Source organism: Schistocerca americana, chromosome 3 (genome assembly GCF_021461395.2).
Source record: "Schistocerca americana isolate TAMUIC-IGC-003095 chromosome 3, iqSchAmer2.1, whole genome shotgun sequence".
NCBI lineage: Eukaryota > Metazoa > Arthropoda > Insecta > Orthoptera > Acrididae > Schistocerca > Schistocerca americana.
The window spans coordinates 334,587,231-334,600,540 of record NC_060121.1 but is presented as its reverse complement, the minus strand read 5'-3'; the positions used below and the strand labels follow the sequence as shown (position 1 = coordinate 334,600,540).

Sequence of the window (13,310 nt, the reverse complement as noted above, 5' to 3'; positions counted from 1 at the left end):
CACAACATTCAGACAAAGTTACTTACCATTATCTCAAGTGCTTTCTGTAGTTTGCCCTTATGAACAGAGCAAGTTAAATTGTAACAATATTGTGCCAATAAGACACAAGAAGCTTGTGGCGTGATCAAGAGGATATCATGCACCAACCAAACTGGTGAAATTTTGATCTTAAACAACATCTGTAACCTATCACATCATAATGCTGATTTCAATAACAGCTATGTTCTGAATAATTATAAATACACACAAACTTATGCCATAAAAGGAAATCAGAAAAAGCAATCATGGCACTGTACAAAAATTCACTTAGTCAAACATGCATTAGTACCATTATATTAATGATTGTTCAACAGAAAAAGTAAAGTTTCATGAAGAATTTAAGTCCCCCTCCAACGCAATTTCATATACATACAAGTCACAAAGAAGGGATTGGTTGGTAGGACATACTCTGAGGCATCAAGGGATCACCAATTTAGTATTGGAGGGCAGCGCAGAGGGTAAAAATTGTAGAAGGAGACCAAGAAATGAATACACTAAGCAGATTCAGAAGGATGTAGGTTGCAGTAGGTACTGGGAGATGAAGAAGCTTGCACAGGATAGAGCTGCATCAAACCAGTCTCTGGACTGAAGACCACAACAACAACAGCAACAACAAGTCAAAAAGAATGCTGCACCTAAACTCAGATTTTAAAAAAGTTGTTTGAAAAATATTTTATTAACTGCAAAAATAAGTGTTTCTTATTGAGGCACCAGTGTCCATAAAGAGTTAGGAAATGATGTTATGATTAAAACAATCAAATCACAAATTATGTGTAAAGAGAAGCAAAGATGGCATTCAGTGGATATTGCACTTAAACAATACAGAATATGCACAGAACTACAGGACCCATACAACAAGAATTCTAGAGCACAGTTTACATTTAAGCATGACATGTTTCCTCTAATCTAAATAACCATGTCAAAACCATCATGTATTTTGGAGGCAATAATGATGTGAGACACGTCTTTCTTTTCATTCTGGAGATCCAACAGGCTGTGTATAGTAAAGTGAAACATATTTATATATTTCAAAATCTTAAACATGGCTGTAAAATAGCAACTGTGTAAATCTGACAAGGTTGAAAAATCAGCCAACCAGTTGCTAATAAAGGTTTATTAGCCCTTGACCACGGTTTCGATATCTGTGAAAATATCTTCTCCAGAAGTAGTGGCCTTGTTACACCACATGATGGCACAATAGATTAGATGGAGCCGAATGGCTCTTGTCATAAACAAAATTGATAAAACAAGAATTATTGGAAGCCATGGCTTTAGATAGCACCAGATTACATATATCATACTTCAGAATGAATGCTCATTGGTAAATGTTTACAGGTAGATGCTCTTGTCAACATAAAACTGCAACAGGCCTCAAGGATAAAATATTTTCATAAGTTACTTGTACCTTATGCCAGAGACTAGAGCAGCTGGCCTTAGTCTCTGGCATAAGGTACATGTAATTGATGCACATGTACACTACATTTGTGGTGGAAACTAATATCTGGAACACAAGGCCACATTTCTGCTGCAGTATTAGTGCTTGCGTATCACCAGCACAGCTCAAAACTTGAGAGTCTGTCATTCTTTACTTCACACCAATGAAAATAACATACTCAACTAGCTGACAGGAATCTTCCTACAGCAAACATAGCCTTACACATTAACAGTGCTACAACACTGGTGCAACTCCACTTGGGCTTACACCATATTAAGGAAACCATCAATTTCTGGACCTATGTTTATTAGGATTATTTGTATTTTTTAATGTCCTCTACTCACCCCTCTCATCTGTACCTATAATAGTCAAATAAACTGATTAGTGTCAGTCTACACATGATGCCGATAGCAATAATATCCAACAGCTATCAAATACATCACAGACCATTAAATAGTTCTCCACAAACTAAAATTGTTTCCTGGATGTATGTGGGAAAATGTAACAACTGCGGCAAAGTATTCCCTGTTTCAAATAGGCATGTCATTAAAAATAACAAAAAGCAGTGTATTAGACATTTAGCAACTCACACGTGTTTACACATTTGTTCAATTTTTTATACAGTTTACAATATAATGTCACAAAAGACATCACAACTATAGTCAAGATGGCGTATGAAGATCTATGACAGCTCACACTGCTGTTGACAGATTTGAGTTGTGAAGCACTAACAGTTGCAGGCAAAAAAGTAGCTGTCTAAAGAGCTGTGACCATACTGATGTATTGGTACAGAGATGTTTATGAAATTGCATTAGATTATTTACTGACTTAGGCCTGCTAAGCTGCCACAAGCCACCACTGCATCTGTCAGGAATCAACTTATGCTGACTCAACTATAGGCCTATTTTTGGATGAAGTTATATAGTGGACCCCCCTTTGCATGGCTTCAAGCATGTCAGACACAGCATTTTCTCGGTAAATTGCTTAAAGCTTCACTTCAGCATTTGTCAACAAATCGAAGACAACAACATATTTTTTGTAATCCAGTACAAGGCAACCAAGAACACTAAAACTAAAAATAACTAAACTCTGCCATGAACGCACAAAGACACCGACTGGCTGCCATGTCATCCTCAGCCCAAAGGTGTCACAGAATGTGGACATGGAGGGGCATGTGGCCAGCACACAACTCTCCCAGTCATATGTCAGTTTATGAGGCTGGTGGCCAGCACACCACTCTCCCGGTCATATGTCAGTTTATGAGGCTGGAACAGTTACTTCTCAATCAAATAACTCCTCAGTTTTAACTCACAAGAGTTGAGTGCACTCCGCTCGGCTGACCAGATGGTCACTCTTCCAAGTGCTACACCCAAAACAGCTGATCTGCATGCCACATCTCTTGCAGTGTTCGTGTCCTGTTCACATCAGTGAAGTGACAGTGCTCTGCTGTAGAAGTGTTAACATTGAGATTGTACCTATATTAATGAAAGAAGGTATTTTTCATAGCTGTATCTGCCTCCAGATCTGGATCCTAAACAGCACATCTGGGCTACATAAAAAAAAAATCACTTCTTGACTCTGAATAACCTTTAAACTTTGTGGTAACTTGTCTGGGAAATTGGCAGCTTAGAAGCCACATGTGAAACCCATGTTAAATGTTACTCACTTGTTTGCGTACTTTAGCATGTTCAATTCAAGCATAATAATAGATACATTCATAGTAAACCCAATAAAGTATTTAACATTCTGAGATAGGTGCAGTCTCATTCTAAATGTTCGACTTCTGAGGTAGATAAATAGGACTTCTTTAGTCTCCCTCATACACATACAATACAAGATCAAAACTGAGAAAGTTAGTTACATTATGCACAGCAAAAGTATGACAGAAGCTATTTTTCATGCAGTCTTCGTGAAAGCAATTGGACATACAGTACAAAGCACTGCCAACAAGTACACTTTGCTATAAATTAAAATGTAGGTTACGTGGTATAAATTATGATACAACTGATTGCAGAGAAACATAACACAGAACATCTGTAAAATATATGCAGCCTGCACAACTGTCACACGATTGTTACATACATGTGTGCACATTCGTCTTCGTCATTGGCGTATTCCACATTCACGTTAACGAAGAAATTACATTTATCTCCAGAATCAAAACTTTTGTTGACTCGTTTGGCTATTGCTGGTACAACTGTCCACTTCCATACGTCTTTTACTGGCACCATATGAGTTTCATAACGTGCAAAATCAGAATCAAAATACTCGGGGAACTTGTCCCTTATAAACAACCACAATGAATGCGCCCTGATCTGGAAACAGACCGGCAGTGACAACGCGCAAGTGAATGTGGTGCTGTCGAAGGATCCTTCTAGTATTTTGTTGGAAATCTGGGGAATAAAATGTCAAATCACACTTCCTTGACACATGATTTTTTTTTTACAAAAATATATATGTCAGCAGATATTATCCAAAACAGTACAGTACCTTCTCAGTTATTCCTTCAAACAAATTATCTTGTAATAAACCCAAACAAGCTATGCATATGACTTCTGAAACATTATCTTCTCCACATTCATTAGTTTCAACAGGTGACTCGAGTCCTTTCTGTAAAACAATGCAGGTTAAAGCCGGTTCTCATGCCTCATGTTCTTTAAGTACTGAAAGTATGCGCACCTTTCTAAGTGTTTCTGGTACATCACTGTATGCTGTAGATTCCCTTTCACCGATAACTCGCAGACAACAGCGTTTACAACAACCAACTTCACGTAAACTTTTAAACACGTCTTCGCAACCCATTGTATATTGCCGCCAGTAGTCAAACGTAAACAATAACATAAACACAGACGTTGTTGGCACACACACAGTATCTTTGAAGCAAATACATTAATACAGTGTTGGCAAATGAAAACGGTAAAATAAACTCTGGGAAGTTAAAAGCCTGTGTATCTGCTTCGAAAATTATAAAATAAATTCGAAGAGAAAAGGAAGCAGACCTTCGAAATCGAGGTACCAAAAGCCATCATCTATGGTACTTGTGTAACTACTACCACTGATTCAAAAAAATGAATCACTGGTAGTGCTGTAGTCTACACATAAATGATTCATTTTTGGCAGTAGATGACAAAATAATAATGTAACTATACGAAAGATCGCTCATAGCAATAATGCATCCAACAGATGAGTTTGACTGAAGAGTTGCTCTTTACATTTAAAGAGACTACACAATACAGCAACAACACGTTTTTAAATGTAAATTAATAAATAAATATAAACACAACCACTGCAGATGAACACAAGCAGAAACCTACAACGAAATGATACCTGTCATAAGCTTGAACATTCAGTTCTAAATCAGGCAATAAATTACAAATATCTGTGTAATAGACTAGCTGTACTAGCACATGATTTACGACAATAATATCAATAAAATTTGCAGAAAATAGAATAGACTTCAAATGCAAACTGAAATCATATCAGCTTGAAACTCTGTCTACTCCAAAGAAGAATTTCTGTACAGGGAACAATGTCACAAGTTTGTGTGTGTGTGTGTGTGTGTGTGTGTGTGTGTGTGTGTGTGTGTGAGAGAGAGAGAGAGAGAGAGAGAGAGGGGGGGGTGGGTGGGAGGGGGAGGAGCTAAAAAACTGTTATTAGAAAAGTTAAGACAATCATATAAATGTTCAGCAAGTTACCATATTTTTTTGATGAAGTTGCTACAGTTGTACACTTGAAGAACTAACTAAACCCGCTCACAGTGAGAGGTCACAACTGTGATCCACAGAACATGCAAATAACTAACTCACTCAGCATCATTTTTTCTAAAATGAAAAATGTATTGGACAGTAAACACACATATCAATAGCACACTATGGCCTAATCTATCACATTTATTATAAATTATAAGAGCAGAAAAGTTTAGGAAAACATGGAATTATGTTATTTAATTAATATTTTTAATGTACATGTTACACAAAAGACAATTAAAAAAGAAATGGAATACAGTGCTGTTACTGATAATGAATTGATAAATGAATCCCTGTCAGAGTAGCACTTGATCAAAGAGGGTATGCAAGTCATAACAATGAATCAGGCAGATCTTAATAGAATTTTGGAGTAGTAAAAAGATTGCCAACTTGATTTAAATATTGAGAAACGTAAAATTCTGCACTTCATAAAACACAGAAACATAGTATCCTATATGAGTAAAACATCGATGAGTCACATCTGGAGTCAAATATATTGCAATAATACCTTGGTGTAACATTTTGTAGGGTTATGAAATGGTATGGTGTTAGAGGATCAGTCAAAGTTACAGCAAATGACAGACTTCAGTTCCATAATAAGATGCGTGAGAAATGCAGTCAGCCTACAAAGGGAACTGTCATGCATGTCACAGTAGCATGCAGAATGTGGATGAAGATATAGATGGATATCAGGCAGCGTGTCCAGTCATGGTTTTAATGCACAAAAATAACTTTTGTGAAAATTAGCTACACATTATACTTTAAAGCAAGTTCCTTGTATTTGTATACTCGAATTTCTAATTACGTAATAGCCAACATTGGAGTCCTACATTGCAGTCTCTAAATAACACATGTAGACCTAATATACTGAGTATTTACATGACACTGATACAATCTTTGAGTAATGATGGGAACTTATCTCGAATATGAAACTGGTAATTTCGGTTCAAATATGGGAAAGCAATAATTTTGTGCTCGTGTTTGTTGACTCCGAGAAAGCAAATAATTCTGTAGATATCCAATACTGATGCAAATTTTGAAGGATATGAGTTCCCATAGAAAATAAAGTGAACTGTTTAAATAGATATTAACTGGCCTAACATCCAATGGTAAGTACAAATCTGAATTATGTTACTCTAAGATAGCCAGAACGATAATGAAAAAGAAGATGGTGAAGAAGAAGAATAATTACACTGTAGAACACAATGTCTGATTTCTTCATATTGTGAGTGCCTATCGCTAAATGGTTGACATTGCGCGGATACCCTCTGCTTTATGCCTCCAGACAACATAATAACTGCAAACTTACCATGTCTACTTCTCAAGAACGTCTGTTTTCAAGTTGAAGTATACGGTCATTCTTACTTAGTGAAATGATATATCGAGTTAAGGAATTAGCAGACATAAAGTTTTGTGTACAAGAAGCAAATGGAAACTGTAAGAAGGCTGAAATGTTGTACACAGCCAGTACTTCAATAGAATTCATAGAACTTTCGTGCAATGATGTCATGGTGGCATAGGAACAGAAGTATGCTGCTTTGAGCTGCTGTTATTAATGTGGCACCTTTTGGTAGTTGTGCAGGTAAATTAGAATACAAGTGCGTACACGGATTTTTATCGTCAGCAGCAAAAGTAGTAATTTTAAGTGTTTTTACTTTTTGTTATAACTTTCAGCTCAATCATTTCTAGACCAGAGTTCCCTCCCTCAAACTGAAGCTCTTTTTATCATCCCTAAGAGATTGTCTGATCCATATATATGTAAATGTTCCAAGTTATGAACCTGAATTTGATTTTTTCCATAGGCTTATTTTTTGTTTGATAGCATAAATCTTGTCCACCATATCTGTTCCAAAACCATTCTCCCCTTGCATTAAGATACTTAATGAATTTATATAATTGATGATGTCGACCATAACAAATTTTGTCACCACTCTGCTGGCCTCTGGTGGCCGAGCAGTTCTAGGCACTTCAGTCTGGAACCGCGCGACTGCTACGGTCGCAGGTTCGAATCCTGCCTCGGGCATGGATGTGTGTGATGTCCTTAGGTTAGTTAGGTTTAAGTAGTTCTAAGTTCTAGGGGACTGATGACCTCAGATGACCTCAGATTTTTTGTCACCACTCTATTAACAATTCAGTTTTTTCCCTCTGTCTCTGTAAAGGACGACTTCAGTTCAATCTGCATCACTATCATTCGTCAGAAGACAAGTGTGTCACATCGTCTGTGTGGCTGGTGTTATAATGACATTCCAATAAAAAATTTCCAGCTCATAGTGGTGTGTTGAGATATTAAGCACTTCTCATGGCCTTTGAAAGATATGAGAAATAAGGCAATTCCCATTTGGGACTGAAAGCTATGCATTCTACATTTCTTCTTTTTCGGACAGTGCGTAGACGGCATTGTATTCCTAATTTAGAACATAAATCGAACCCAAGTAGTATTGTGATCAAACTGCTTGGCATCTGACAAGATGACTTCTTTGCCCTATAAACCATATGGCGAGAGAAGAGCTCTGACCGTTGACGCGGCCTTGGCGCACGTGCTTTGCGCATCCACGACGGCCAATCAGATCGGGAGCTTTTTTTACGTTACCGTGGCAACGCCCCAGTGTTGTGGTAGTGCTGGGCGACGGCTGCTTTCAGTCAGTCGCGCCATGTGCTACGTTGAGGTTTGTGTGTATACGTGTGCATTCCGCTACTTCTGCGAGTTTCTTGTAGTGTGCATAAGTGGAAAAGTGTGTATAAGTGGAAAATGGCTGCCCGTAGTGCAGAGAAGAGGGATTTTGGGAGGGAACCTACGCTGAAATCCCAAGCATGGGAATTTATTTACAGATTGCATGTTTACTTTGAAATGGAAAGGGACAATGGTGGGCTTTTGATATCAGTGAGAAAAGTGGTTGACAGAGTGGCAGATGCTATGAACATCTCTACAGCAACAATGAAGAGAGTCAGAAATGGATAAGAGGCCGCCAATCCAGCTGTGAGCCCTGTTATTGTGACGCCTGGAAAGTCAAGGAAGAGATCGAGATGTGTGACTGAAACAGACAACTTTGGCGAAAGTGCTATCATGCAACACATACACATGTACTACAGCAGGAAGGAGTATCCAGCACTTAAAACGTTGATGGCATCACTGTCAGACAGTGGTTTGTTCACAGGTAGAACGACAAGTCTCTCCATTTTTTGAAAAAAAGTGGCTTAAACTGGAGAAAGTTCTCAGGACAAAAGGTATTAATGGACCACGGAGACATTGTAGCTTGGAGATGTCATTTCCTGTGTGTGTTGCTAGCACTGAATCCGGTAAATGTAATATGGATTGACAAAACATACGCCATGAGCATTTCATCTCATGGACAGACGAGACGCATCATGGGACTATGAGTGTGCCAACTGGTAAGGGAGGGCGACTAATTATAATTCATGCTGGCTCTATTAACGGTTTTGTGCCCGGTGCTATGATGATATTTCAGTCGAAAAAAGCTGTTGATTACCACGAGGAGATGAATGCAGATACATTCAAAGACTGGTTTGTTACTCGTTTGCTACCAACCGTCTGTTCTGGTACTGTTTTTGTAATGGAAAATGGGCTGTACCATTCTGTACTATTAAATAACGCACCAACGGCTGCTGCAAAGAGAGGCGAAATAGTCAGAGCTGGTTGATAGATAGTAAAAAAGACTTTGAACAGAATATGCAGGAAGCAGAACTTCTGGAATTAGTGAAACAATACAAGGCACAGAAGAAGCATTATGTGATTGATACCTTGGCAGAGAGACACGGCCACAAAGTTATATGTCTTCCACTGTACCACAGCCATCAAAACGCAATTGAACCCATCTGGCCTCAAATAAAATCAGATATTGCAGAGCGATGCAAAACCTTTACATTGTGAGACACAGAGAGGCTTGTAAATGAGGCTATCACACGGATAACGCCAGAAAATTGGAAAAACGTCGTGAACTACTTGTGGAAAGAGATTACAAGGTCAAACATAGAAGAAGGTGTAAGAGAAGAATCCGTTCATATTATCGTAATTTCTTTATCAGTCGATGGGGACAGCAGCAGCGATGATACCGAAGACAATGTTGTTGTGACAGGATATGACCAATCAGATGTCGATGATCTTGGGGTTTCCATTCTCCCACACGAAAAATAGAAGTAGCGCCCTTATTCGATATTTTACGCGTAACATTTGTGCAAGTTGCTTTACCTTGTTAATACTGAAAATCTGATTGTGTGTAATTTTTATTTTGGCTAGGTCCTTAGTCATGGTAATTTTTTTTTTAATGATGCTACCGGCGTTTGAAGGTAATAATTTTCATTTTATTGTTATATGATCCAGAGTTCGACCATAGCCCATTTTCAAGTACAGTAACTTATTTATATGTCAAAAGATATCAGACTGGTATGAAATACAGCGAAATCTGAACGGTATAACAGTAAAATAAAAATTGTTGCAGTCAAATGGTTGCAACATCATTAAAGAAAGTATTCATGTGTGTGTTTGTGTAAGGTGACAGACACTAGTAGCGCATGTGAAAAAATATTCCATCAAGGAACGCATCGGTCAGCAGAACGCTGCCTCTACAGGAATGCTGCAATGAATAACACGACATTGTTAGGTTCTGAAGGAGCCGAGTGTTGCCGCAGGCCGAAGGGTGACACGGGAAGGTCTGTCGCCTCACTCCCCCCGCCATAGGCTCGCTGACCTTCCGTGTCGAATAGTGGCAACTGGGCTGCCAGCTGTCAAGAGCTGTTCTCTCGGCGTATGGAGTACTGCGGCGTCTGGCTGCAGCCTACATTTCCCTCTTCCTCTTCTTCCACCAGCCCCACTCTTCACGGCGTTGTGAGTGCTAAGCAGGAGCAAGGCCAAAGCGCTCGCGGAGCGCCGTTTTGCCGGGAGTGCCCTTAAGTTGCTTCACAATTTATCGTATGTTCTTTCTACTATATTACGGTATATAAGCACTAGAAGAAAAATTTCGTTATTTGCCATCCTTTTTGATGTTGTGGTTTTAATGACCAACGGTGTATATGGATTGCTTCGTGAAGAATGCATCCATTTCATGAAGCAATGACATGATAAACATGCCTTCATGCTGACTTCGCAAATTGAAAAAGAATAAACTGATTTCGTACTGTATATTAGGGTAACTTGTTTCTTATCTATTTGTTGTAAGATAATATTCCTTTTTAATAGGATAATTTTTATATGCTTAGTTTAGATATTTGTTTTCGTTTATGTTGGCTTATAATTAGATCTACACTTCTGGAGTCATCATTGGCATTCGTTGGCGCTACAGATGTCTCGCGATCACTGGACACAATCTCTCTGTAAATGTTCTCATAGATAACAAGTCTGATATACTCCTATTTCCATTTTTGATAGGGTTCCAAACCAACTTCTACATCTAAATGCCGGCCGAAGTGGCCGTGCGGTTAAAGGCGCTGCAGTCTGGAACCGCAAGACCGCTACGGTCGCAGGTTCGAATCCTGCCTCGGGCATGGATGTTTGTGATGTCCTTAGGTTAGTTAGGTTTAACTAGTTCTAAGTTCTAGGGGACTAATGACCTCAGCAGTTGAGTCCCATAGTGCTCAGAGCCATTTGAACCATTTGAACCACATCTAAATCTATATTCAACTCTGTGAATTGCACAGCAGAGGTCACTTCCAATTGTACCACATATTAAACTTTCTTGCCGTTCCATTTACGTAATGGGTGTGGGAAGAATAACAGTTTAAATGCCTCTGTGCACATTGTTATTTGCTCTAAACATGTGTTCACTTTCCCTATGGGAGCGATACATAGAGGACTGTGGCATATTCCTGTGATGGACAGTCTCAAGTTTTAATTATCACCTCAAAAAAACAAAGTTATGTAATGAAGCTTTTGTTCATTTACCGGTATATGTCTGCAGTGCTGGTACATACTGAAATCCCTGAGCCACTGCACTGTAGCACACTACTACAGAAGCTAAAACAAAACGGTATAGCCCATTGATAGAGTGGAATCACCTTGCAATAATTCGTTTGCTGCATTTACACTGAAGAGCCAAAAAAACTGGTACACATGCTTACTATCGTGTAAGGCTCCCGCGAGCACACAGAAGTCCCGGAACATGACTAATGTCTGAAGTAGTGTTGGAGGAAATCGACACCACGAATCCTGCAGGGCTGTCCATAAATACGTAAGAGCACGAGGGGGTGGAGATCTCTTCTGAACAGCACATTGCAGGGCATCCCAGATGTGCTCAATAATGTCATGTCTGGGGGGTTTGGTGGCCAGCATAAGTGTTGAAGCTCAGAAGAGTGTTCCTGGAGCCAATCTGTAGCAATCCTGGACGTGTGGGGCGACATATTGTCCTGTTGGAATTGCCCAAGCCCATCGGAATGCGCAATGGACATGAATGGATGCAGGTGATCATACAGGATGCTTACGTACGTGTCAACTGTCAGAGTCGTATCTAGACGTATCAGGGGCCCGTATCACTTCAACTCCACATGCCCCACACCATTACAGAGCCTCCACCAACTTGAACAGTCCCCTGCTGACTTGCAGGGCCCATGGATTCATGAGGTTGTCTCCATACCCGTACACGTCCATCTGCTCGATACAATTTGAATCGAGTCTCGTCCAACCAGGCAACATGTTTCCAGTCATCAACAGCCCAATGTCACTGTTGACGGGCCCAGGCGAGGCGTAAAGCTTTGTGTAGAGCAGTCATCAAGCCTTCGGCTCGAAAAGCCCACCTAGACGATGTTTCGTTGAATGGTTCCGACACTGACGCTGTTGATGGCCCAGAATTGAAATCTGCAGCAATTTGCGGAAGGGTTGCACTTCTGTCACGTTCAACGACTCTCTTCAGCCCTTGTTGGTCCCGTTCTTGCAGGATCTTCTTCCGGCCGCGGCGATGTCGGAGGCGTGACGTTTTACTGGATTCCTAATACTGACGGTACACTCGTGAAATGGTCGTATGGGAAAATCCCCACTTCATCGCTAGCTCGGAGATGCTGTGTCCCATCGTTCGTGCGCCGACGATAAAACTACATTCAAACTCACTTAAATCTTGATAACCTGCCATTGTAGCAGCAGTAATTGATCTACCAACTGCGTCGGACACTTGCTGTCTTATACAGGCGTTGCTGAGCCAAGCGCCATATTCTGCTCAAAAATGATTCAAATGGCTCTGAGCACTGTTGGATTTAACATCAGAGGTCATCAGTCCCCTAGAACTTAGGACTACTTAAACCTAATTAACCTAAGGACACCACGCACATCCATGCCCGAGGCAGGATTCGAACCTGTGACTGTAGCGGTCGCGCGGCTCCAGACTGAAGAGCCTAGAACCGCTCAGTCACAGTGACCGGAGCCATATTCTGCCTATTTACATTTCTTTGTATTTGAATGCACGTGCCTATACCCATTTCTTTGACGCTGCAGTGTAAAAGGAAATGACACTGCATCAATCTATTCTGAGTTGATGGGACAACAACGCATTGTCATATGTCAAAAAGGTTAGGTGGAGTAGATGCTTCCAGTGTGGTCAGAAAAGTCTGAACGAAGAAGTAGGCAACCTCTCTGTGAAGAAATAGAATTGAATCGCAAGAGAAGTGAACGCTCTGGTACTCGAAAGTCAGTGTATCGTAACAGACGCGATAGTACTCGACATTTCGCACACGACAGAGGTCGTCACCCAATGGGTTCCTCGACTGCTGGCACCTATCCAAAAAGCTCGCCGAACTGAGGCAGCTGCGGAAATGATGTAATAGTGTCAGCCTGACCCAGATGAGTTTTTGACGTGGCTAATTACAATGGATCACTATTCCTCAGTACGAAGTAGCGATGAAAGATCTGGAAACTTGTGGAACACAATCGCCGATAAAACGAAAATCCGACCATCATTCAGCAATACGATATTGCAGTGCCTGCGTTGCTCAAAAAGTACCATGCAATGTTCCTTCAGACATGCATGCAATGAACAGGCACTGCAGCGACTACAACCGTTATAAAACATGGACAGCCATCAACTGTATAAAGGAATGACGGCAATGGAAATTTGTGCTGGATCGAGACTCGAACTCGGATTTCCCGTTTA

The 13,310-nt window shown here is 40.2% G+C and overlaps 1 protein-coding gene across 1 annotated transcript in view; it reads right to left on the bottom strand.

Annotated features, from left to right (window-relative positions):
• The window catches only part of LOC124605792 (tRNA pseudouridine synthase Pus10), a 90,844-nt gene extending 86,389 nt beyond the window's left edge, over positions 1 to 4,455 (bottom strand). The window contains exons 1-3 of the mRNA XM_047137684.1: positions 4,154 to 4,455; positions 3,965 to 4,084; positions 3,557 to 3,867 (exon numbers count right to left, since the gene is read on the bottom strand). Coding sequence (XP_046993640.1) covers positions 3,557 to 3,867; positions 3,965 to 4,084; positions 4,154 to 4,315 — 593 coding nt within the window. The 5' untranslated portion in view covers positions 4,316 to 4,455. The remainder of the gene's footprint in view (positions 1 to 3,556; positions 3,868 to 3,964; positions 4,085 to 4,153) is intronic.
• Between the last annotated feature and the right edge of the window lie 8,855 nt (positions 4,456 to 13,310).